This window comes from Callorhinus ursinus, unplaced genomic scaffold, assembly GCF_003265705.2.
Source record: "Callorhinus ursinus isolate GAN/ISIS: 27379988/994484 unplaced genomic scaffold, GSC_fseal_2.0 scaffold7, whole genome shotgun sequence".
In the NCBI taxonomy this organism is placed as follows: domain Eukaryota; kingdom Metazoa; phylum Chordata; class Mammalia; order Carnivora; family Otariidae; genus Callorhinus; species Callorhinus ursinus.
In genome coordinates this window covers 61,626,483-61,653,156 of record NW_027397069.1, presented here as the reverse complement: position 1 = coordinate 61,653,156, position 26,674 = coordinate 61,626,483, and the positions used below count along the sequence as shown (strand labels likewise).

Here is a 26,674-nt window from a genome sequence, read left to right as displayed (position 1 = left end):
GAACCGATTCTGACTTTGTTCCTCTGGATGTATCCCTGTCCTGACCATGTTACAGGAGGGACATTAACAGGCTGCAAGCACAGGCTTGGACAGCCTGATCCAGCAAGTGGGCTTCTGGTGTAAAAAAAAAAAAAAAAAGAACTTTTTGCTATGACTGTATTTTAAAGCCTCCGTAAAACATGACCCACAAGTAAGGTGGGAGTCCATTGATTGTCAATCAATGAGTATTCACAACATGAGATATAATTTAATATTCATCCCAAGCCCTTTAAATACTATAGATGTTCCCCCACATTTTAAACACTGAGGGGCTATTAAAGAGACGGGGATTAGTGCAAATTACCAGTATGCAGTGCTTTCACTGTTTTAACTAAGCAATAAAACTGTGTAATTGTACAACACTAATTGAATGCAGCTACACATAATTGTGGGCTGCCATATGTATCCTATTACCATAAAGATTGTCAGTATTTTGTAAGCTACTCTTGTGATCATTGCAGATGGCTACAGTCAGAGAAGTTGTTCTCTAGGGTTTATTATATGGCTATAAAGACATCCCATGATTTGACAGACTAAATGTGTTAAATGGCAACAATTATGAAAAAAAGGTTCCAATTAAAAGCTGAAGGCATATCCCACCAAGAATAGATATAGGGAAAGGTCAGGTATTAGGTTTTCGGCACACTGGCATTTTACACAGGGTTTTTCCTTTTTGAAGAAGAGTTTTCTTTTTGTTTCTTTTTCGTTTATTTAGGGTTTTGCAGTAGCTGTAACTTGCTGAACAGTAGATGTCTGGGCATAGGCCTGATTTCCTTTGGATTAGAAACTGAGACCATTTGGAAAAGTTATTTGAAAAAACAAAAAAATTTAATATATAGTCATAAAATGCAGCTGGTGGCCATAAAATAATATGAAAATTCACAGATAACCTGAACCCAGGCAAATGGTTTCTGAGATTCCCATAATAGAGAACTAAAACCTGACTAATATAACAGATGTGTTGGAACAAACATAATTCTCAGTGTTGCTGTCAATTCAAGGATAACCCTGTTGAAATGCTGGCTAATGAATCATTAGTATCCACGAAATATTTTTCACAGAGGAGCTCAATAGGTACTAAAAATAATTTCACCAAATAGAACTGAACAAAAGTGGCATGAAATTGACAAGGCCATGAAAAAAAGTCAATATACTTTTTCACAACTATGGTATCCCTTTAAAAAGACATTGATTTTCCTCTGGCCATGGTATATGACCTTTATAGTCCTTTCTAAGGAAAATGAATTAAATTTAAATCTTTACTCTTAAAGAAGTGAAGTAAAACAACATTAATGCAGGAAATTATTTTACAAAATGCACTTTAGGGTCCACATACTTTAAAATTAAACTTCCCGGCGGGGGGGGGCGGAATTAATTCTTAAAAAAACCAAACCCGCTTTATACCCACGTGTAAAATCTTTGTGAAATCAAACGTTAAATGAAATAAGAAGAAGAGTCAACATTGTATAGAAGTCAGAAGAGAGGTAACAATATCAGAGGGAGAACTAAAACAGCTTTCAAAGTATTACTGTAGAGACATCTGGGAAGATGGAGGATGAGTGGGAACTCCAGGAAACCCAATTCCCATCCTCACTTTAAAATAGTCATGAACTATCTAAAGAGGAGTTCTATGTAGTGGCAGTGAGACCGGCATGTTCTGGATCCTGGGAGCCAGTGCACATACCAGCCTTTTGCGGAGACTGTGGGAACTCAGTGCCGTTGCTCTTTTTAAAACTCGTATTACATTTTTGTCACACAAGTAATATCCAACATGTCATTGTAGGAAAATTAGAAAAGACAGATAATTATAGAGGGAAAGGAATTAAGCTCACCCATAATCTTGACACCTAGAAAGAACCATCGTTAACATTTTGGGGTATGAACTTCCAGCCCTTTCTTTACCTCTCTCTCCTGCTTTTCTTTCTCCACTGGACAATATAAATCCTGAGTGAATATGCATGTATCTACATCACGATTTTCAGTGGCTACTGGATATTCCATTGTATGGGTGCAGTGTAATAATAATCCCAACAATGACTACGGTTGCTCTTTACTGAGCACACAGGATATGTCAGGCATTGTACTGAGGAGTTCATGCTCATTATCCTATTGGATCTTCACAACAACCTATTAAGTCATCTTATGGATATTTCGCAGATGAGAAAATTGGGTCTCGGAGATGTTGCACCGTTACGTCGCCCAGCTAATAAGTGGCAGAGCCAGAACTTAGCCTTAAGTATGTCCAAGTCCAAGATTTTAACCACTATGTCCTCCCCCGTTATCATGCCATTATTTAACTAATTAGTGCCCTGACATAAGTAGTTTTATACTTTTTCCTACTAAAAACCACTGAGATGAACATCCCTATATATGTATACAAGACCTAAGTTTTTTTTCTTTAGGTTCCATTTCCAGAAGTAGGATTACTTGGTCATAGGACACTCATACTATTTAAGGTGGTTTCAGCTCTTTATCACCAAGTTACCTTTCAGAAAGCTTCTATGAAGTTACTCTCACACCAACACATAGGAGATGATTGGTATCCTTATAACTTTTCCAACACTATATGCTATCATTTATTAATCTTTGCTAGTCCAATAAGACCATGTCATTTTAAATGAGATGAGTGGTAGTATGTCAGTCCTTAATGACAGATGGGACGAGTAGTGGAGCAGACAGACCCAGGCCAACCAAGGCAAGACACTACACTTTCCTGTCTTCTCCCACGTGCCATCACAAGTCCTGGGAAGAGGGCCCTCAGCAAAGGTGCTAGTAAAGAAACTGGTATATTATTGTACTAACAATGTTTTGGGAAAATGTTGTTTTTCTTCTATTTTTCCCTTAACTTTTATCCAAATTCGGAGAGCAGAGGTTTTTTTTTTCTAAACACCTAATACAAAAATGATCATTCAGTTTCTGCTTGGACAGTTTCAATGACCACAGCTATGTGTAGTAAAGGCCCTTTAATTTGCAAACAGGTGCAACTGTTAGAAAGTTTTTCTTACATCAACCTTGAACCTCTCATCCAGCAACGTCTTCTCTTTAGTCGGAGTTCAGTACAGCACAGAAAAGGTTTCCCTTCTTCCATCTGGCAGTGTTCCATATATTTAACCAGAGCCACCATGCTCCACTTTCTCCACCCCTCTGTGGGCTGAACTCTAGGCCCCTGCCATGACGTGCTCACGTTCCTCACCATAGGGGTAACTGGCATGAGCAAGGCAGAGAGGACTCTCTTGATGGCAGGACTCTTTCAGTGAAAGGAATTGAGCGGCACTTTTTAGCAGTCATATCCCACTGAGGCTCACCCTGAATTTATGGTCAACTAATAGCCTTTGACTTGGTCTGGCCAAGTTTTTCCATTACTGCTTTGCTGCAATGATCATTAAAACAACTGCACCAAAACCACTTAGTCCACTGGGATGTATGTGTCTCTCTTGTCAAATTTCATCCTACTGATTTGGGACCCTCACAGAGCCAAAGATACTTTTGGATCTCAAGTCTGTCATTTGCTATAATACATCTTCATTTCGCGTCACTAATAATGCTGATTAGGCCAGGGCTAGTGACAAGAGTACTGAGAGGCCCCTGGCTCCCTTCTTCTGGGTCCCCCAACCATTAATCAACACTCTGCTGGCTCAAGATCATAAGACAGTGGACTGACTACAGATCTACTCAACTGTGCTTCTGCCTATGACTTCTAGATGGGGTCTATCGGTGGCGATTGCCTTGTGTACCAGTGTAGTTAGCGATCTTATCACACAATGGACTTATTTGTTAAGGGTCATGGGATTAAGGCAGAAGGAAATCTGCCATCTTGTGGGCTTGGGGCTGGCTTGAAATGGAAACCAAGAGGTGCTGGAGCACATCATCACTAGGTCACACATGGTCATCACTTGGAGAGAACACGATACCTTACTGCCACGTATAATCCATTTAGTGAAAATGAGGGTCATGTGCTAGGCATGCCATTTTATTGCGCAGTCAGGAGCAGGTACAAACACCTGGATAGAAAGTTTCTAAAAGAAAATTTCTGACCAAGACAGGCAGATTCTCTGAGAAACTGCTTTCTCCCAGAAAGTATTGGGGAGTTTAGAAGGAAAAAGTTTTTTGAACATCACCTTCTGTATTTCAAGAAAATTACCATTTATTTCTGGAATCTAATAAAAACTAGTGATGCAAATTATATTTTTGCCAGTAAATATTTTAATTTTCCTAAGAAGGTAGCACCTGCATATACATTTTAAAAGACCCTCCCAGCTCCTTAGAAGAAAACTCAGGCTCCTACTGAGAATTTTTCCTGCCAAGGGTGCAAGCTTGCCATCTAGTGGTGACTCCTGCCAATTAAAGGCGGTTGATCTCAGTAGGACGGTTTTGGTGGTTTGGTTTGTTTTTTAAAAAGCAAAATGTCTCTTTTAGTTATATACTATCTCACTCACACACACACGCACGCACGCACACGCACACACACACACACACACTGTGCATAAGTACGCTAGGGAAACACTGCACTTCCCCCACTCAGTGGCATTTAGACTGAGGCCCATGTGAGCCCTCAGTGTAATGAATGAGTTGAAGAATGGCTTGGATCTGTCATGTTGGGTCTGTCCTCTAGTCTATGAAGAAGTGTCACTCATTTACTCACTCTTTCATCTCATCCACCCTCTCATCCCACTGGTCACTCATCCGTATGATCATTAAGCTCCAGGCCTGACAGAGCAAAAAGAACCGTGTAAGATCATTGGCCTGATTAACTTGTGACAACAAAAACAAAAGAACACAAACAAGACAAAAACTTAGAAGTGATACAATAATAAAATTATAGGGGGTATTTATATTGGGTCAATACCCAGTTTTCACACCATCTGTGTCTAGATACATCATTGTAAATCAAATCATGTTTTCTCATTAAAAGACCTTGACCTGACAAATACTTAGACTTGAATAGATCGATATAGATTCTTAAGGCCAAGCTACAACATTTTTATATAGTTCTATAAGAATTTAAAAATAAAAAATTCTGGAAGTTCTACATATATGATACTATATAAAATGAAATCTATAGCTGAATTAGACACTTAAAAACAATACTTTGTTAGTTATAACAAACATTAAACACTAAACTGGCAAAAATCTTGTTAGCAACCCAACAATTTAGGCTTTTTTGAGGTCCCTTAATAAAAGAGTAATGCAAAGTGTGTAGTGAGGCCTTTTTATTTATTTGGTAAATTTATTTATTTGGTAGTAAGAAAATGGACTCTAAATCTTCACACGAAATTTGTCATAGCATTTTTCAAACATAGTCTCCAGCTCTACATTTTGTGAGGAGATGGCAAATCCATGCACAGGTAAATCGTAAAATTTTAAAAGCAGTATCAAAAAAGATGCAAGATGATTTTGCAACATACAATTTGTTGTGAAACAGTTTTATTTTTAGGAATAATTTAATTTTTATTACAAATAAAAGAGGAATAAAAAGGAAGGAAGCTAATAGTCCATGTTATCTCTTTATCTTCATAAAATCCCCCTAAAGGAGGCTCAAAGGAGTTAGGAAACTTGTTCAAGGTCATAAGACCAGCCACTGGAAGAGTGAAGCACTTGGTTTTGAACTTTGGTCCATCTGACTATAAATCCTTGGGATGTGAATGTGCCTCCCATGACAATTCTCTCTGATTTCCACATAAAGGTCAACAGAATGTGAAATTAACAGAAGTCTCAAGTTCAATTAGTGATGTCGTCCTAATTCTGCTCAACTTCTTCTATTCTTCTACCTATTTTATACTATAATAGATTTATCCCTGCAAAGCTCACCAACCCTTATTACTTCCTGAGAGTAAGAAGTTACTATACTGGAGAGGCAGAATTACTTTAGTTCATATATATATATATTTTAAACCTATGTTGCAAATGATTTCAATGGTGTGTGTATTACACATTCTCACATTAGAAGAGAAAGGGAAAAAAAAGTGAACGTTTTTCTTTTTGGGTAATTTAAAAAGTAAAATATGTTAGAACGAGCACAGTATTTTCAAAGTGTCCTGCAAATTATAATTTTAGAAAAACTACCCTGCTAAGTAATCACGTATGGCATTTAACAGAAATAGATAATGCTCTGGTGAGAAGCAAGTGGACAATGTCACGCAAAACCAAACCGCAAAGTGGAGGGGAGGAAACTAAATTTTAATTTTCAATCACTGAACTTCGGGGTTTAGAGAAGTTTTGAAACAAAGGCCAATTGTGAGTCTGTTCCCACAAGACGATCCTACATAATTCAGGACATAGGAATAATGAATGCAGACAAGAGAAAATTGCTGCAGGTTATGGAGGCAACTATGCAGAAGAGAATGTTCAGGCTACTGCAGAGATGTGGAATTTGAGGAGCAATTAAGTCAGAACTCGGTCGCTTGACCTCAGCTGCCTTCATTAGCCAGTAGCTCCAAGTTTATGAACATAATTACAGCGAACTAACTGCTTGTGTATTTATTTCTTGAATGCCTATTTTTCCTACTTGAATGTCAACTCCATGAAGGCATCTGTCTCTCTGTTCCCTGGCACAACCTGGCACAGAGCCAGCACGCAATAAATCTCCCTAATGCACAGCTTTGTGTCGTCTAGTGGTTAAAATCTTGGGCTCTGTAGTAGGACAGAGCTAAATTGAGATCTTAATTCTTCCACATGTGAGTTATAATGGCTTTGCACAGGTCTTTCAACTTCTAGGCACTCAGTTTCCTTACCTGTGAAATGGGACAGTAATAGAACCTACCCCATATAGCTGTTGTGAGGATTAAACGGGATCATGAGTGTAAAGCGCAGGGCGAGCACATGGATGGGTCGCCATCTTAGCAGACTTCATCAGCCCTTCTTGTGCCGTAAGAGTTGGGTTGCTCATCTGCTTCTCGACTTGGAAGCTCATTTGGGTCATGTGGGGGAGCTTGTTTCAAGGAAGATCTGTACCCTGTCACCAGTCACCAGATTCTGATTTGCTAGGGCTGCAGGGAGGCTCAGAAATTTGCATTTTTAACAGGCATCTGGGAGTAGTTCAGATTCAGGGAGTCTTTAGACCACCCTTGGAGAAACACTTCTTTTGAAAGAGAATCCTCAATTCCCGGATTTCTGAAGAGATGGACAAACTAATAGTAATATATAATACGTGACTCTTGGGCCTGGGTAACGAAAGTAAAAGAAGAACTAGCATCTTGGGGTGGGGGTGGGGGCGAAAATGAATACATTTCATTAAAATTCCAGCCTGGATAGCCAGCAAAATTTATGTTACTCCCATATTCACCAGTGACAGTTCCCCGAATGCCCAGTCTCTGTCTCCTCAATTCTTTCCAATACTGTCCCCTTCACAACTGGATTAGGAAAGGATCCTCATTTGCTTGGGTAAAGAACTCCTAGTGTTTCCCCAGAGACATGGAGTTCAGGAAAAGTAAAACAAATAGTCGTAAAGGGGGATAGGATGTCTCTGATTTTTAAAATCAGTCTTGTGATTATTTTTAAGCTGAAGGGCTGGTGTCTTTAAAACTCATGACTTATTGTCTTACCTTTTAGATCATATTATGGAAAAGTAAATTTGGGAGACTAAGGGCTTCCTTTTTTTTTTTTTCCCCAAGTAAAAACTTTTAACATCAAAGTGCTGTAGATAAATAAACATTCACGTAAATGTTCCTCATGACTATCTTGGTCTAGCCCAAGGTCTTAACCACAGCCTTAGATTTCCCAAGCTCTATTCCCCCAACCCTGTCTCAGGTTTTTATTTGCTAATAATTAGTCAAGTACTCCTAATGGCACATTAACCCATACAGATATACTTAAAAGGTTCGTTTTCAGCTAGTCACTCAAGTCCAGCTGGAAACTAGCCTTTAAAGTATGTTTCTTTTCAAAAAAGAAAGAAAAGGAAATAGGAAAGAAAAAAAAAGAAACATTCATATGCACTCATGAGTGCTTGGAACTCAAGATGCCTGAGGTTCGAATTCCTCTTACCAGTAGGTTCTCTGGCTTGATGTCCCGGTGGACGATGTTCAGGCTATGCAGGTATTTGATGGCACTGGCCAGGTTGTAGAGCATCCCACTGGCATCTCGCTCCGTGTATTTGTTGGTTGAAGTAATAGCATCAAAGAGGTCTCCTCCCTGAGAAGAGACAGCAGGTGGAGCAGCAATTAGCAGATGGTCCAGTGGGGCCACCTGGAGAGACAACTGACACATTCTCAAGGAGACGAAGAAGCATGCAGGATCTCTGGGCTCCCAGGGCTTTCCCTGCCACTTCCCTCTCAAAGGCCCAGCAACTCCACCTGGGGATTTGTCTCCCCGCTGTGCAAGCCAGGGGCATGTCCTCCATGGCTCAAAGGAGCGGGACGAGATTCTCCGCCACTGGGACATGCAGTCATATCCGCAGCCCCAGCCAGGAGGGAGAGACAGAGCCAGGTCTGGTGGGTGCCCTGGTGGCATGTGTGTCATGCCTCATCCCAACGGCCAGCAGAAGTTCAAAGTCACAACCCCAACCCTCCCAAAATGAGAAACAGGTAATCCTGCAGACCACACCCTTAACAAAATGTGCAGCTGCCTTATGAAGCTCACACATACACACACACACACACACACACACACACACACACACACACTCACTCAGTTCCCTTCATTCTCTAGACTCTGCTTTCTTGGAGTGGGTGTAGTAGTGTTTTCTTTTCCAATAATGTGCTTCTTTGTAAGAAGCAGAGAAAAGGGACCAGAAACTGTCATTCCAAAGATGAGGGAGAAAAGAGAGGAGGGAGGAGGGTGGAGGAATTTCCAAGAAAGTTTTCTAAGACCATTATTCATCTGAACTTTTGTTTCCCTTGTTCCTTGCTAACTTATTGTTATTTGGAGAAACAGAATGATTTTAGGCTCCAATTTTAGTTCTCTTTATTGGAAACCCTTTCAGAAATTTGGGTCTGATTTACTAAGGACGTTTGCATCGTTCTTGCACACAATGCACCAAATAGCTGAGCACGGGAGTCAATTGTGTTCATCTGTTGCCTAATGTGGTGAGGGATTTCATTTTTGTTTTTTTAAATAGCAAAAGCAAAATACAGGCCTTGCGGGCTGACAGTTTTCGAATCTCACTAAGCTGGCCTGTCCTCCGTTGCCCTGCACCACCTCCGCCCGGGAGGCTTCTCCCTCAGCCCATTCAGCCTTGGCAGGTCCCAACCTGAACACATACAGGAGCGTCAAAATGAGCGCCTTCTCCGCTTTCTGTTTCTCTCAAAGGCAAGGCTGCCCGAGGGTTCCGTGCCTCCCCAGGAGGCAGCATTTTCACTGTGGTCTACAGGAGCAGCACCCCGATGCAGCGGGACGGGTGTGCGGCTATGTGTGGCGACCCACAATGATGCCACCTTTGTCCTAGTTGTCTAGGTAGGTGCCAGGCATCCTGTGACCTCACGTCTTCCGCATCCCCAACAACGCAGTCAACCAGTCCTTCCTGTAAGGCGGGTAAGGCGTGCCACGTACACAGCCAGTCCGCTCCATCTGCTGGGTAAAAGGTTTTGTTGTGCTGTCCCCGGGTGGTTCTCATGAGGCCTCGCAACCTGCACTGCTTCTGGCCTCTTTATTTACAGCATCCAGCGAATGGACTGTTACCTTCCCGCATGGGCTGTTGGCCTTTTCCTTCTCCCTTCAAGAAGTCGGCATTCCTTTCCCATGGCTCTCCGTGTCGGGGTGCCCCTCTTCATTCCAACCTGTCTCGATGCATCTCCTGCCACTCGCTAGACCCGGGAGTAGCCTTTATGCTCCAGGTAGGAGATTCTTCCCCCATCACTAAAATGTGCCAAAACCACCCTGCGTTCCAGACCTGTCCTCCCGAGAGCCCCCTTCCTGGAAGGTCCCTTCGAGGGTCTTTGTCTTTATAACTCCTGCTGATCAGTTAGGGCCCGGCCGCAGGGCCGCCTCCTGCACAAGGCCTGCATTCCTCTGAACACATATGCAGTGTGTATGTGCACACATCTGTAGGCAGAAGTCCAAAGGCCTATTCTTATTAATTATGGAATTTCACTCGTAATTACTATTACTTCACTGTTTTCCAGAATCCAGGCCTTGTTTATCCTACAGCTGCAGGCCCTCTTTGGCACACCACTGGACTCTTGAGAAGCGTGGCCCTAGCTACATTTGTTAGGGGGAAATGTTGTGGGAGCCTTTCAAGTCAAGCCTGGGGTTCGCCTTCACTTCCTGGGATGCTTCCAGACCTGGCCTCACAGCAGTTCTGGGTCAGCCTAAATTTAAGGGTATGATCTGGCAGTACAACGGATGAGTCCTGATGCTGGACCATGCAGACACTCTCTGGCCTTGTTAGGCTATCTTGGTCACCCAGAGGGAATGCTGAATGAAGTGAGGACCTCCCAGTGGTAACTTAGCTATTGTCACCTGACTAAACTTAAGAGTGACAGACTAGGCTTTCCCACCACAATGTGCTCTGAACTCTTAAGGCTTTGCCTCTTTCATTTCTCAGCTTCAGGTTTAAGTTAGTCTTAACTCTTCAAAAATCAGCCAATAAAAGGGGGCTAATCAATTTTTAATAGCACTCAGAGGGGCAAGAGAAATGGTCTGAATTTGTTGCTCTCAAAATTAAAGTCATTGTAAAAATCTTATCCTGGGTGCTGGAGAAAGTATATTTTACAATATTGGTAATTACCAAACTTTATTTGGCCATAAAGCACCAATGTAAAAATCTTCCGAATAACTGAAATCAACCTTTCTTTGTTGAAATAACAAGTTTGCCATTTTTTATCTCCCTTGGTCTCAAATGTGACAATACCCTAGCGTCACTACAAACAAACAAGTCTCACCCCTCTGAAAAAGACAAATCTTAACACGAAGCAGGAAAAAGCAGGCTTCATCTGTAAATATAAATAACCACTAAAAAAAAAAAAAAAGCCAACAGATCTAAAGTAAAGCAACTCTGAATAATAAAAGCTTAAAGGACCCTCGAATGAACAGTTTTCTATATAGTAACAGATTCGTTTATTACATGCTGTCTTTGTCTTAAATCTTTACAGAGGAAATGCCACATTCCAGAGTGCTGATTCCTGCCACCAGCTGGGGCGTGTGATTCCAGACATGGTTCCTGGAGCCCGAGGCTCTCACCGATGGGTGCACACAGTTGATGCAGAGGGTGGTGTGACTAATTTACGACATTTTACAACTAAAGGAGAAATTAGTTACACCTTCAGTTATATTAACATAATAGAAAAAAGGCTTGAGAAAAATAGCACTTCATAAATACTAAATATTAAATTTGTAAAACCTTTTAGTTACTGAAAATTTTAAATATGGAAGTAGAGGGAATGGGCAAGTCAGCTTTAACTTAGATTCAACGATTATCAACATATGGCCATCTCTATATTCTATGATCTAATAAAATACAGATGTAATTTTATGTGACAGGACGAGGTTGTAACATCTACTGAAAGGCAGCAGAATATTTTCTAGTGCTATTTTTCTATTACATTGGTAACTAAAAGTTTAAAGTTTTTTTTTTTTTTAATAAGAATGGTTGATACCTTTGGATGTAGTTCACGAAAAAGTGCACAATTTCTACAGCAATGATAACAGCAATGATCATTTCTGTCATACTTTCTGTGTATTAGAAAGTACATTAGTGGGGGCGCCTGGGGGGCTCAGTCAATTAAAGCGTCCGGCTCTTGATTTGGCTCCGGTCACGATCTCAGGGCCGTGAGATCGAGCCCCACATTGGGCACCATGCTCAGCAGGGAGTCTGCTTCTCTTCCTCTCCCTCTCTCTCTGCCCCTCCCCCTCCTTAAAAAAAAAGTACACGGTGGAAGTCATCCCTCTTGCCTTCCCCATAACACTCCTGGTAGGTAATATTATTATTCTCATTTTATATTTGAGGAAACTGAGGTACAGAAAGGTATACCCAAGCTCAGAAACTATATAGGTCAAGGCTGGGACTTGAATGCTTCCAGTATAATTCTAGTGTTAATACTCGTACCCATTATGCCAATACATAGAAATGAGAGACTAAATATTGGTGGAAGGAAATAAAGGAGACGGCTCTATCAGATAGGAAAGTGTGGTGCCTTGTGTGGGTTTATTCTTTTTCCAAGATACACACCTTTACTAATTCCATGACAAGATACAGTTCCGTTGGCACATCCATCTCTTCGATCAGAAGAACAATATTGGGATGCTTCACTCTTCTTAAAATAGACACCTCGTTCTGGATCATGTGCTCCTGTTTAAGGGAAGAGTTACCTTAATCAATATACACATCAAAACATATGAGGAGCTAACTCCAATGAGTGAAGCTATCCTATTTGAGGATCAAAGGAGATATGTTTTGGTAAAATATAATGAGTATATCTTAGATTCTGATACTCAGTCTAGAATTGCCAAAAGATACTGAAGATCCTCAGATGACGCTTGCAACCTATCAGTATAACTATAATCGCATATAGAAGGATAGAATGAAACTTAGATCACAAAAGTAAATTAAGAAGCAAGCAAACAATAATAAGGAACAGAAATAACATATAATCATTCCAATTAACTTTTATTCCAAGAATATTTATAAAATTATATTCCAATAAATATATAACATTGTATTCCACCAAAATGCAACTCCTGGGATGAACTTATGTTTATTTGGGAACTGATCTGTGTGTTTCTACCTCCCCACCCCCACAACACTATATTTTCATAACAATAAGCCTTTTACATACTTTGCCTCGACATTTGCTTTTCTTGATAATTTTCAGAGCATACTCCCTAGCGGTTGACCTGCAAAGAGAAAGTTATTTGTAAAAAATAAACTTAATTTCAAATCTGTTGAGTCATTTTGCTAAGGATTAATTTCTTACCCCCAGACCTTGCATCAAACTGGTATAAATATTTTGTAAAAGACTCTTTTTCCTTTTTACAAAGAAATATGTAAACCTTAAGGGGTTGACCAAGTGTAAGGATGACAACTATGCTAGCATAGAAACATCCTGAGCTGTTTTTTTTGAAGATTTTATTTATTTGTAAGACAGAGCACAAGCAGGGGGAGCGGCAGGCAGAGGGAGAAGCAGACTCTGCTGAGCAGGGAGCCTGATATGGGACTGGATCCCAGGACCCTGGAATCATAACCTGAGCCAAAGACAGATGCTTAACTGCTTGAGCCATCCAGATGCCCCATCCTGAGCTATTTAATGTTATACTTGTGATAAAACCACCACTACTGGGGTGCCTGGGTGGCTCAGTCAGTTAAGCATTCTGACTCTTAAAAAAAAATAAAATAAAATGAAAGCGTTCTGACTCTTGATTTTGGCTCAGGTCATGATCTCAGGGTCCTGGGATGGAGCCTCATGTCAGGCTCTGAGCTCAGTGAGGAGTCTGCTTCAGGACTGTCTCTCTCCCTCTCCCTCTGCCCCTCCCCCCAGCATGCTCTCTCTCTCTCTCTCAAACAAATAAATCTTAAAAAAAAAACCCAAAAGCCAGGGCTCTAGAGTTCTTGAGGATTCTCCTTCATATACAGCCCAGCCAACACTGCCCTTCCTCTGTGATGGGTGTGGGAGGGAGGGTTTAGTCATATAGCTACCTTTATTTATTTATTTATTTTTTTTTTAAGATTTTATTTATTTATTCATGAGAGACAGAGGAGGAGAGAGAGAGAGAGAGAGAGAAGCAGAGGGAGAAGCAGGCTCCCAAGGAGCAGGGAGCCTGATGCGGGACTCGATCCCAGGACCCTGGGATCATGACCTGAGCCGAAGGCAGACGCTTAACCATCTGAGCCACCCAGGCGCCCCATATAGCTACCTTTAAATAGCTTCCTAACTTGTGTTAATATTTCTAAGATAGTATAGTGCCAAAAAGGACAGCTCTATTGTCGAAGGACGTATATTTAATAATCATAAGAAACCACTATTTCACAAGCATTTCCACTTCATTTCTGGTGGGGAACCAAAACAGCTTAGCTTTTTACCCATCGATAAAAGCCAACGTTAGGGATCCAAATGAATACAGTGGGAGTGGGGTTGATTAGGAACAAAAGTTTAAAATAGGGTTTTAACATCTTCAGTATGGAGAATCAAAGGGGGGGATTTCCTAGTTATGTGTTTAGAGCAAGAGTGATCTGCCCATAAATTCAGAGGCCAGAGGGGCGCCTGGGTGGCTCAGTTGGTTAAGCGACTGCCTTCGGCTCAGGTCATGATCCTGGAGTCCCAGGATCCAGTCCCACATCGGGCTCCCTGCTCGGCAGGGAGTCTGCTTCTCCCTCTGACCCTCTCCCCTCTCATACTCTCTCTCTATCTCATTCTCTCTCTCAAATAAATAAATCTTAAAAAAAATAATTAAGAGGCCAGATACTAGCAGGGTGTCCCGAGGGCATGTTAGATACCATTTCATGTCATTTGCTAAAACGGCTTCTCCCACTCGACTTCCAGGCCCCTGTGTGTTAGATAAATGGGAGAGTGAAGTTACACACATGCAAGGAGAGTCCTCACATTATAGAAGGACCACAGGGTCCCTTTAAGTGGTCTCTTCTTAAGAGGCTTCTGAAGAGTTTGCAAATTTGAAAACCCTTAGGCAAGAGGAAAACTAAACGCTGAAGGATTTCTGGATTCTGCTTTTCATGAATCACTAAGAAAACTAAAATAAAACAAATCTGAGATTCAAATCCATGACCCCTTTCCTATCTGGTTTAAAATGTTTCATGTGATGACAGAGAAAACTAAACTATTGGACTGACCGCTGTGATCAAAGCCAGCGATCCCAGGCAGGACCAAGGAGCTGGGATGGAGGTGACACTCCACACTGTGCTTCCACAAAGGGGACGGATGATGGGATGGTATTGGTGAGAAGGGGGATTTCTTAGTTTTGTCATTCCCCATGTTGCCATTTGATCCTCTTGTTTCCCTGGAATAAGTAACATTACAGGACTCAAAGCAAAGGGATGGCGTGGGACCGGGAAGACTGAGCCCCCCAAGAACCAGAAGGGCAAGGAGCAGAATCTCCAAGGAGCAAGTGGGTGTGTCGGCTGCCAGGACACCAGGCAAACTAGGTTATGCCCTGAGCCTCGGGCTGAAGGGAAAATGTGAGCAAGCCTGGGCTGCAGTGGCCTCAGGGCTTACTAGGAAAACGGACTTTATGGGTTCCGTACCCAGAACCTTACCTAATTACACTCAGTTAGATTGACCCGTATTTTATATCAGACAGAGAGACCTGCAGAGGACCACCAAAATTAATACCGCAAGTTTTCTTTCTTGATTCCTTGAGGGCAGAACTATAAAGTTATGATATAATCCTCAATTATTGGAAGTATATGTTTATAGGAAAGCAGCTGAGTCTGGAAAATAAGCCTGAAAACAGGTGTTAGTACTAAATGTATTTCATAAGAATAAAAATTTAACTTCTTGCTTTAAGTTGGTAAAGGAAAACACTTGGCAAGAAATAAAACCTTAAACAAAGTATTTGCCTTCCTGTGTACCCAAACTCCGAGGACCTCTGTGCCCGTGTACTTACGCAGCGAGTGGTTATGAGCATGGTTCTTTGGTGGCTACAGAGGTGAGCAAAACCCGGGCATTTCAGACACAGGTAAGCAAAACCTGGTCCTTGAACCCAAGGCATCTACAGCTGGTTGTGGTGAGAATACTAGACACCGGGATTGCTGGTGAAACTACAGGCCATTTGCTTGTTTGTTCCTGAAATGACATTCTTGACCTTGCACGAAATCACGGAGCCTTGAATGCTGCGGTAAAGGCAGCAGCAGTGGCTGGACAAACTGTTTGCTTTTTCCCTCCTATATGGGAACTCAATTTGTAAGGTCCCCTTCCTATTAAGTTTAACCCAAGGTTAGAGCCTGAACTATTAAGAGAGAAATTCAAATTTTACAAATTTGAACTAAATCCAATTTTTAGTATTTGTGCTAAAAATACAATGGTTTGGAGAAAGTTGTCTTGTTTAAACTTAGTGATTCTCAGCCCAGGGCCAATCTGCTCCCCACCCTCCTCCCTCACCCTGGGATGGGGGCTGTGGGGAGGGCAGCAGAATGCTTATCGATTGGGATGCCCTGGACTAACGTGCTTTTTGTTGTTGCTGTTATGGAAGGTTTGCTAGGTTTTCAAAGTACTAAGAAAATTTGTGTGGAAAAGGAAAAACAGCTTCCCAGGCATTCCCATAGTAGCATGTGATGAATTTCACGGCCATCCTTCCATTATGGGTTTGGTTCTCAAGCGGAGGGACTGGGGTCTTGTCCCTCTCTGTAGCCCCGTATGAGTCCAGGGTATGGCCTGAGCTAGCAAGGACTCCAAGCATGTTGGTTGAGTTGTGAAGATTCCAGATGGTGGCAGTTGGGACCCCTCAACAAAGAGGAATTAGTAAACACCGCCGTTCGTTTGCTACATAATCGTAATAAAGCCCATCTCAGCCTCCTCCTAAGGGGGTAATTATGGAGAGCAGAGAACTGGGGCATCCCAGAGTGTCTGGTCAGACATCTCCGGAGTAGAGTTTGATTTTGAATTTGAGCGCAAGCCCAGTGTCAGAGCATCCTCAGGAAGGAAAGAAGGAAGAAAGAGCATGGCCGACTAGCTGAGACTCAGCTCAGCTTCGTCCTGACTCACCCGCCAAATCACACTTCGGAAGGAAATGCCTTCCAACCACAGGTCTGAGGTTTTGGAGGTTCTTGAGAATTCTGAAGACTTTCTAGGTAGATGCAACCCGGTTTTGTGGCCCTGAAGTTTTAACCCGTTCAGATGTTCGGATGGGTTTGAGCCCACCTACACTCACTGCTCAAGCCCACAGTTTCCTTGAGCAGTTCCTCGGGTTTAAAAGCGAGGGAGGGAGGGAGGGAGGGAGGGAATCAGGAGCAGCTAGAATTTTAACACAATTCTGCTGCATACATTGCTAAAAAAGGCAGTGCAGGTGAAGAGGAGGGCCAAGAGCCATGGGAGACACTGTCACTGCCCCTAACTGCGCTGCTGGTACCCTTGGCTTGTATGCTAATTAGTCCTTAAAGAGCCAGGAAAGCCAAAGACCCCTCATTGCCAGCCCTCTACTCATGCTCTGACCTCTCAATAGTGCTTTTGAGCTCTCGTTCTCTTTGGGGCCTCAGGTAGTCTATAAAACAGCTTCGGAATAGAGCAAGTCTCAGTTCACCCACTTCCTTTGGCATGTCCTAGCGGCTCCTGAGGCCACTGGAGAAATGCCTACTGGGGAAGAGGCAGAAATCGAAATGGACCCGGTAGCCACTACCAAAGGATATGCTGGGACAGGACCGTGGAACAAAAGGCCTATGCGACACTATTATTGCATCCATTGTTGTAGGAAGACCTTCCCTGGGATGGTATCTTCTTAACAGAGGAGGGACACACTTGCTCTTGTTAAGACATATGTATCCTTCAAAATACGGCAGGATGTACCCACAAGCAATGTGTGCCATTCACAACATGCTCAGCTCGTTTTTATTTTCCTGGACCTCTGGAAAATATTAAAAGAATGTTCCATGATGCCTCCAGGGAGAGAGGGCACATGCCATATGTCCTCCTTCAGCAGGAGCGGAATACTAACACTTGGTGGAGAAATCTGGTGTGTAGACTCGGAAGGTTCGTATGATGAAACCCAAGATGTGAACACATGCAAAATGAACACAATCCAAACCGGAAAGAAAGACATTAATTCTGGACGGAGACATGAGACATTTCCATTGTGGGAAGACAAGTAACTGTTGGGTGAAGCCGCCCTCGTGATCCCTGTGCTAGCGAGGAGAGACAGCACATAGCTGCCATGCCAGTCTCAACAGATGACGCACACTGGCAGATCACCAGATACCCCACGTAGGAAGGGCATGGCAATCTGCTCAAAATGGGATTTTTTGCTACAGTGGAAAAAAAGGTAAAAAGAGTTGAATTTACTATCAGTAAAAGTATAAGTGAAATATAAAATTATATAAACACACATACACACACACATCCATCCATTGCCTTAAGACTGGCTTTCCTGATTTAATTTCTATCTTTTTTGTATGGGGACAAATGCGGTGTATGTCACTTTAGATCAGCTAAGCTACATTCTCCTGAGAGACTCTTTGTTGGCGGCAATAGAATGGTCAAAAGTGTGGGTGTTGGACCCAGGTCTTTCTAAGTACCTACTAGCTGAGCAACCTTGGGCATTTAACTTCTTAAGGCAAATCTTTGTCTGCTATAAAATGGAGACAATATTGACATTATGGGATCATGATGACAATTACATGAACTATCGTAAGGGCTTTGCATATAGTTGACGCTCAGGAAACAGTGGTTGTTCCTGTTTCTGGAGGTGTGAGGCCTAGGAAAGTAATGGAGAATTTTCTGTATTTGGCAGTGATGCAACAAACCGCCAAACTCTGGTGGCAGTGGGGTGATTGAGGGACAGAGAGGAGAAAAGGTGGCCTCACAGTAACTCCTAAGGGGTTTTTCACACTACCATCCTCAAGCCCGTCCCTCACAAAGACTGGCAGCTACAGTGGCTTGCTGGAACTGGTGGGAATATTCCAGCCCAGCTGCCATGCTGCGGGACGGGGGAGCAGTTTTGAGATTTAATGCCCAAGGGTATCTTCACGAGGGCTCTGCGACCTCAGTCAGGGAGGCATCTTCCTAAGAGTGGCAAAGGGGGCAGGAGAGCAAATCACTGGCCAAACTCAGGACACTAGTGGTGCCTGAGGCCCCGTGTAGGCTTCCAGCTCCAAAGTGGCATGAATCTGCACTTCTAAATCAAAGCTCCTGGAGAAGAACAAGCTCTGGATCTTGTGAGGCTAAAGCTTCTAGTCCAAGGCAGCCTCTCTGAGTGGTAGAGCTGAGCGAAGGAGCATTATTCTCACACAGTGCTGACTAGTAGGCGCCCAGCCTCCCCGGGGGCAGAGAGAAGTGATAAGGAAGCCAGCAGTGAAATCTTCCTCAAGGAAGAAAGCAGGTTGCCCCTGACTTTTCAACGCTCTGCTCACCAGCTCTGAGCAGGAGCTCCTAACCAACCAGGTCCCTGTAGAGCGAGAAGCTGCTCAAGAAGTGAGTCCCAAATCAGACACTGAGCTGAGGGTTTGAGGCCACCTTAATCCGGGCTATGACTTTATTGGTTGTCACTTCATCTAGTAGCCACCGGCCACTGTCCTTGATTAGGTATCAAGATCTCAGGGATAAACGTTTTACTCCAAACCTCGTGCCTTTGGCCCCCAAGAGTACCAAGCTCATTCATTTGAAAACATTTTAATGTATTAAACACTGTTTTTGTTGGGATCAATACCTATGCATTTTAAAGCTTTTCAAGGTTATTATATTTAATTTGATGATAGTATGTTAGACTACACTGTATACAAGAATGTTCTGACCTCTACAAAATGTCTCAGAAAAGCGTCAAAAAAAAAACCATTCAATATGTTTTTTTTTTTTTAACACAATAAAAGGGCTTACCTGAAAGATCTGGCAAAGTTTTGCTGAGTACATTAAAAAGGAAAAATCAAAGTCCTTAATTTATAGATTGTCCCAGGAATCACTACATTTTTCAAATCTGTTGTTAGATGGGCTTTTCTTCTAGAAAAAAATTTTTTTCTACATCTGGAGTTGAGACATTAACCTATTCCATATGTGCCACAGACGGCAAATAAAGACACACTCTTGGAAAACATAATGCCAAGTGTTTCCTTTAAAGTGCGACGCAAATGATACCCTTCTCACCTTTCTACACATTCCTTGACAACAGCAAAATTTCCATCTCCTATTGTCCTTCCGACTTTATATCGTTCTGTTATTGTGGCTGGAATCTGGAAGCCTTCCTCCGACACTTCTGGAAGAATCGTTAGTACATTTTTGTTGGTAGAAAAGGGAACGCAGATGTTGCATCAGAAAGGCATTTAGAAGGATAATCTCATAGACTGGAACCGATTCAGAATCGATATGTCACTTTCCGTACAGTGAGGCAAGCCCCCCGCCTCCTTCCCTGCTGACACTGTATACTCAACAGTTTTTACCAAGACGAATGATAAACCGAAAGGAAACCTAAGACATATGGAGTCCACTTCCACCAATGGGAGGGCGACCAACACTTTCTGTAGCCAAGGAGGAAGTTTCGGTCTTTGTGTTTCATGCCAATTTGAGCTATGGTGTTTATGGAATACCCACTGTCTACAGAGAAATGACATTCCTAGATGTGGCTCAGGAGGAAAATGTAGCTTAGAGGGGACTCTGGGCTGCCTGACACAGTGCAAGCATGAAGCATCCCTGCTGTTTGGACACTTAGCTTTACTGCATCCTGAAATGGAGATCTCCGTAAAATTCCTTATGAACTAAGCCCTGATTGTCCGCCGCCCCCCCCACTCCCCAGTATCAATGAGCAGATTTTAGACAAATGTTCTCACCAGCAACCTGCATAGCAGATGTTGAGTTAAAATGGCAATATTTATTATGTCTGTGAACAGAACAGTTTTGTAGTTTCAATTATGTTAGTGCCACTAACACAACACATTTTCCCCCTTAAAATGCATTTTGAAATATTTTACAAATGCCTAATAATGCTTTAAATATCTAAGGCCATAAAACTAAATAAGCCACACTTAGGTCACATAAATATACTGGATAACCTTTAACATCTTTGGGGTGTAAAAAGCCTTTTATAGCTGGGCTCTAAAATTTACATGCTTTAAAGTTATAAATCCTAGCTCTCCCTCAGGCAACCTGGATACAAAATGGGATGGAAACCTAGTGCGCTTTCTGAATGTGCTCCTATTCTGACCTTTAATCATAAACTGAGACTAAACATTTCTTCTCAAAATAAAATTAAAACCTCAGGTGGTGCCTAGGCTTTCTCGGTGATTTCTGTCTTCTCCATTAGCCTGCAACACTGGCGAACGACAAACGGAAACTCACAATTATCACACATCTGCTTTAGGACCCTTATGTTGGTTCTGTGATCTGCACCACTCTGGGTTCTAGGGTGGATGGAATTTCTGGAAAGGATTGTACAAACGTAGGACATTTGCTGCGTTACTTTTACCCTTGGCATCTGTACAGCCTCTTTACCTCTTTATGGGTGACATTTTAGTCCTCACCCACTAGAAGCTATCACAGTGGTCTCTGGAATAAAGTGACAGCTGCAGCCAGTTAACAGCCACCCCCCCAATCCCCACCGTCTCACACCCAAAGAAGCCAAAAATTTTGCCTCTGTTTGAAAGACTCAGACTGGGAATTTTTATCTACTCCATGGGAATTAGAGGAGATCGTGGAAGAAGTTTCAAATCCATTGCAAAGCACCCAAATTTATAAAACATCTCTCAGATGACACAGTCTTAAGGCTTTTTACTACATGGATAATAAAAATAACCACCGTTGGCTGTCAGAAGCAAGGCTGACTCCAGATGAGAAATGGAAGGAGGTACTTCACCCTTCCTTCCACTGGGGGCATCACTGAGGCACGAATCTGGAGCTCATGGCTTGGAATTTTTTTTTTTTTTCCCCTATTGATAAAATGTATCCTTGAGGCTTTTGGCTAAGAAGGCTGTGCCAAAGTCTTAGCCAAGGACCATTTCATTTCATTAGGTAAATACAACACAGCAGAACAAAAGAGACTACTAGGATGGCTGAATTTCATACTTCTGGAAATTCAAAAAAAAAATCTGATATTGCACAGTAGTCAGGAAAGAATTCATGTGCAAATCACTTATCTCACTTGACATAATAAAAGGTACTTTTTTGGAAAATTAAATCATATCACTTCAAACAAATAAGGGATGCTGATTCTTTAACAGTGGCTTGATCATACCAGTCTTATACTTTTCAGAATACTTTCTCATAATTGATTTGAGCCTGAAAATGAGCCCCAGGGAGGAAGCAGGCATATATTACAATCTTATACAATTTTATAGAAGAGGAACTAAGATGTAGAGAGCTGAAGAGGCTTATCCCAAACAGTCCAATGAGGGGAGTCTGGGTAACTCAGTTGGTTAAGCATCCAACTCTTGATTTCAGCTCAGGTCATGATCTCAGGGTCCTGAGATCGAATCCTACGTCAGGCTTCATGTTGGGGGTGGAGCCTGCTTAAGATTCTCTCCCCCACCCCAACCCTACCCCTTGCTCTCTCTGCCTCTCTAAAAAAAGAAAAAAAAAGAAAGAATGAATGAAAAAACAAAATAAAACCAAAAACAAAACAATTCAATGAGTTAGTGAAAAAGTCAATTCTGGAATCCAGGTCATTTGACCACATCACAGAGAAATTCTAAAATGACCTAACTTAAGGTACAAAGAATATTTTTGCAATTGCCATCAAGTAATTCTTTTTGTAAAGCCATATTTTTCACATATTGAGTTCACTTTAGAGTACATCTGTAGAGCTGTAACAGTCAAGCAAGAGAGTAAATTATCTTTAATATACTGAAAATGAACAGAATTTGGGAAGACAAAGGCAGCAATTACTTCCTGCTGTTTTCAAAGTAGGCAATAGCTGGCCTTCTTAGAATACTTATGCCCTCCGAGGATGTGAAATATCTCCCAATTAGGCTAATTCCCTCTTCCTGTTCCCATAGAGTAGATATGATCCCTGGGGGAAACCATATGCAAACCTATTCCTATGAGCTGCTTTAGGTTTCTATTTCATAATGCTGGAGAAGTTACAGTTTCCTGAAGTAAATTTAGCCAACCCATCCTCTGCCCCCTGTAAAACTTCTCCTCAGACACCAAGTCCCAAGCTCACCACCTTCTCCAGGCCCATCGTTCTCGTCCATTGAGCTGCAGACTTTGGTGGATGCAAGGGAAGTAGAGGAGCCTCCATGTTGAGAGCTCTGTAAGGGAACAGAAACAGAGAATAAAAACACTTGGTCAGAGTGCCAGTCTGAAGATGCTAGGCCCAGCCCAGAATCTTGGGGGATAACTGCACCCACCACCAGGGACGATTTGGTCTTAACACTCAAAAGGGGAGGTTCTTAAGACTATCCAATTAGATTACTTCTCTTTCCCGCCCTATTAACCAATAATAGATGGTTTAACTGTGTCAGGATAATCATTCTAAATTTGCATCTTCCGTGACTCTTTAGTCCTTTTTCTCAAAAATCAGCATCCCTTAGCTCACTGTTTAGGTCTGTCAGATTTTAAGCATCTCACCTCACTTCTCCACAGTCTATCTGCAAACAGGCCTCAAACATGGCGCCACTCTGATCTCATCCAAAATTTTTTCTATTCTTACCATAGGAAAAAAAAATTCTCTTCAGTTTGTTTTATGGAATATCCTAAAAGAAAAATACTGAGGCTTACCACATTCTTGGAGAAAAGTTAAAGAGTGGGTTTGTTAATTCCACTTTGAGATCGAGACACAAGCAACTAAGCAGGTTATCAATATGTTAAACGTTACAAAATAAGGCTGAGGCAAAGACAGGAATTAAAGCCTAAGCCTGGTGATTCCCTTGTATTTTTGGTGTATTTTGACCCAAGACCAATGAGAGCAGACAGGATAACAACTATATGACAAAGCTCAGAGGATGAAACAATACCAAATATTTAGTACTATGATTAGCTACAGGGCAGTACTTTAACAATGAACATTTCCATCTCTGCTTCTATTCCTTGAGAACACAATTTGCATATTTCAATGCTATTTCTAAACAGTGAACACAGCTTGTCCTAAAAGATCTTCCTTCTGTTTCCCTGGGTTTATCCACTCGGTTGGCCTGATGGGAGCGGGAGGCGGTGAGGGGGCAGCATTGGCTCATGGTGCTGGCTGTCTGTGGAGCAGAGAGAAGGGAAAGAGCATCTGTAGTTGAATTGATAATGAAGAGGTGGCGAGAAGCAAAGCTGACCTATTTTTCCTCTGCTTACCTGTTTCCCTTCAACCTCCTCCCCACTCCATCCAGCCTTAACTGTACACAAAGTAGGAAGAGAGAGTTTTATAGATTACCCCCAACAGTATCTTGCATAGAAAAAAGCAAAGATTTTAGTTTTCACCAAAAAGATGAATATCATTGGGAAAATGTTACTTAAATCATTGCAGGGCCATTTGAGTCCACTGCCTGTTTTCCTGGGTGCAGTTAAGATAGGCATGTTCCATTGGACAAGTTCACCAAAGCTGACTGCTGACATTGGGGTGAAAGTTAAATTCACAGCAGGGATGCATCTGCTTCCTTACAGGACATCCTACAAGTTTTGTGGTTACTCTAGTCTACCCCTGAATCACACATAGTTTGTGTGCTGTGTCCTTTCTTTTCCCATATCGTAAGAATCTGCCACCCATCAGTCTGGTGACTTGAGCAGTTCTTTTCATCCTTTCTCATCCAGCCTCCCTTTGAGATGAGCAGCACACATTTACCCTCTCTCAGGCTAGAAAGAGGGATTCCGATTGTGACCTTGAAACAGTTTTATTTTGGAGTGACACTAACTATGCGGTCATAACCAACTCTGTCGAAGGTACTGTAAATGTATGAGCTTCTAAGCCATGCTCTGTTGACTTTTACGGATGTCTGTTTGTGAAAACCTTGTATTTATAATATTGGAACACAAGGCTTAGACAAGGCAGATTTATGATGTCCATGTCTGGAGAAAATAAACATTAACATTACCACATCTGAGGGGAAGGTGTGTGTTTTCCAGAAGGTGAGATCTTTTATCCCCTGTGTGATTGCTTTTGCTGTAGACATAATGTTGTTCCAAGCAGAAAAGCAGTATGTAAATGTCTAAAATGTAGACCTTCTCTTCTGGGCTTTCTGATCCTTGAATTTCTTCCAGCAGCATCACAAGTGGTGTTTAATAATGTAGACACATTGTGGTTTGGGGTGGCAGGTGCTGTCTTGTCATATGGTGTTTTAAATTTTAGAATACAGAGACACATTCTTTCATCAAGCACTAGAATTAATAGATTAGTAGCGTGTTTCCTAGCAAGATGTCCACATTTATGTACTCAATTCCAAAAGCTTGTTCTTTTAATAAGAACATCAGATACTCAGAATAGAACTCTGACCCAGAGTATATGAAGACATCTTTTAAACTGTAATGTTCGATCAACTTACTGGATATTATTCACTAAAGTGCCTTATCAACTAACAAATTGCATTTTCAACAGTGCCACCAAACGTCTGATGCCCTGAATGCTTGCCACAATGTCAGCTGTGTTTTCTCTGCCTTGTGGACAAAAACCCCTCAAGGTTTTAGGCTCTGGTTAAAAAAAAAAAAAAAAAAAAGTAGGATTAACAAAGTTTGCTTACATTTAGAATTGCTTATTTTCAACTTTAGGTTTGCAAATGTACCCCCAAGTAATTTCAAATTTCATGCTGAGGGTAACAGACCATTTCAAGAGAAAAATTTATTTCCTTACAAATAGAGAACAGAGTGGAAAGTAGTCATTTTATTTATTATGCTCAAATAGAGTAAAATAAATGTATTAGATTCCTAATGGTGTTATCTCTTCTTTTTTTCCCAAAGAGGTAAGATAGTTAACATTATACACTTTTCCAAGACAATGATTATTCATGGATTCAAAGAATTTCAGGGATTGGAGTAGACTTTAAATATTACCTTTCACCTTACTTCCATCCAGAGGCCAAATTCCCACTACAAAAGTCCCAGCCATTTAGTCAAATAGCCTCTGTCCAACCACCTCCACTACTGAACACATTATGTCCTGAGGCGGCCCCTTAACTGTTCATATGAGAAAAAGAAAGTTCTTCCTTATGTTAAAAAGATGTCCTTCTACATTTTCCATTTATTGGTCTTAGCTCTCACCTCTGGAGCTACCCAGTGCAGGTCTAATCCACATTTCATATGACAGTGCTTCAGAAATTTGGAATAGCTACTGGACCCCTTCTTCTCTTTTTCAATTTGGATATTCCCAGGTTTTTTTTATTGTTCATCATAGAATAGGACTCCATGACCCTTTAACCACCCTGTGGATACACTCCAGTTCTCAATAACTCTAGTTAATGCGAGGGCTCAAAAGAAATGTAATATTCTAGGTGTACCCTGACCGGCACAGAGCAGAGGATAGAGCTTCTGCCTTACGAATGGAATAGTAATGCACTTAAAAGATTACATGGGCCTAGTGACAGCACCGTAACGTTTTAGCCTAACACTGAGCTCACGGTATGTCAGATCTCCCTAGTCTGTATTTGGGAGTTTGGTGTTTTGGATCGAGTCTAAGACTTCACATTAAATGTCATATTTATTACATTGATATCCTTGCAGACTGTTATTTTTTAGATTCTGCTTTTGTCACCTAATGTTTTTGTCCTCTCTCCCAGTTGAAGTGATTCAGTAATCAACATGGTTCTTTGTGTATACTATTCACTAATCCTAAATATACTAATTTAGACAGTGCTGGAACATACTGATTACTGCCCATAAGTCTGATTGAAGGATTTGGAAAACAGTAAAGGGAAAATGTGTAAATTCTTGCTCTTTAAAATTAACCCAAAGAGATTAATCAGGCTTTATTTATGACCAACAGAAGCTGAAAAGCCCACTTGTATTTTTGCATGCTTACAAGTGAAATCAGTTTGCTTATTTGGTTTTTCTGAACAGATAAACCATTTTATAGTGTATATAATGATAAGATTTTGTGTTTGCTTCAGTTTGCTAATTCTAAGGCATCTGGGTGGTATAGTACAGAACATACAGTTGTTTTAGAATTTAATGCAATTAGGTGCTCTAAAAGACATTGTGACATTTGAAAT

At 41.6% G+C, this 26,674-nt stretch overlaps 1 protein-coding gene across 8 annotated transcripts in view; it reads right to left on the bottom strand.

Annotated features, from left to right (window-relative positions):
• Positions 1-26,674, bottom strand: part of DCLK1 (doublecortin like kinase 1) — a 335,073-nt gene that overhangs the window by 38,280 nt on the left and 270,119 nt on the right. For 4 of the 8 annotated variants that reach the window (XM_073894691.1, XM_073894689.1, XM_025875275.2 and 1 more), the window contains 5 exons: positions 22,717-22,801; positions 19,707-19,815; positions 12,747-12,804; positions 12,140-12,259; positions 8,020-8,166 (listed from right to left, as the gene is read on the bottom strand). In XM_073894691.1, the coding sequence (XP_073750792.1) occupies positions 8,020-8,166; positions 12,140-12,259; positions 12,747-12,804; positions 19,707-19,815; positions 22,717-22,801 (519 nt within the window). Of the gene's footprint in view, positions 1-8,019; positions 8,167-12,139; positions 12,260-12,746; positions 12,805-19,706; positions 19,816-22,713; positions 22,802-26,674 lie in introns of those variants that run through there. The other 4 variants (XM_073894690.1, XM_025875272.2, XR_012378821.1 and 1 more) reach the window with 3 other exon arrangements.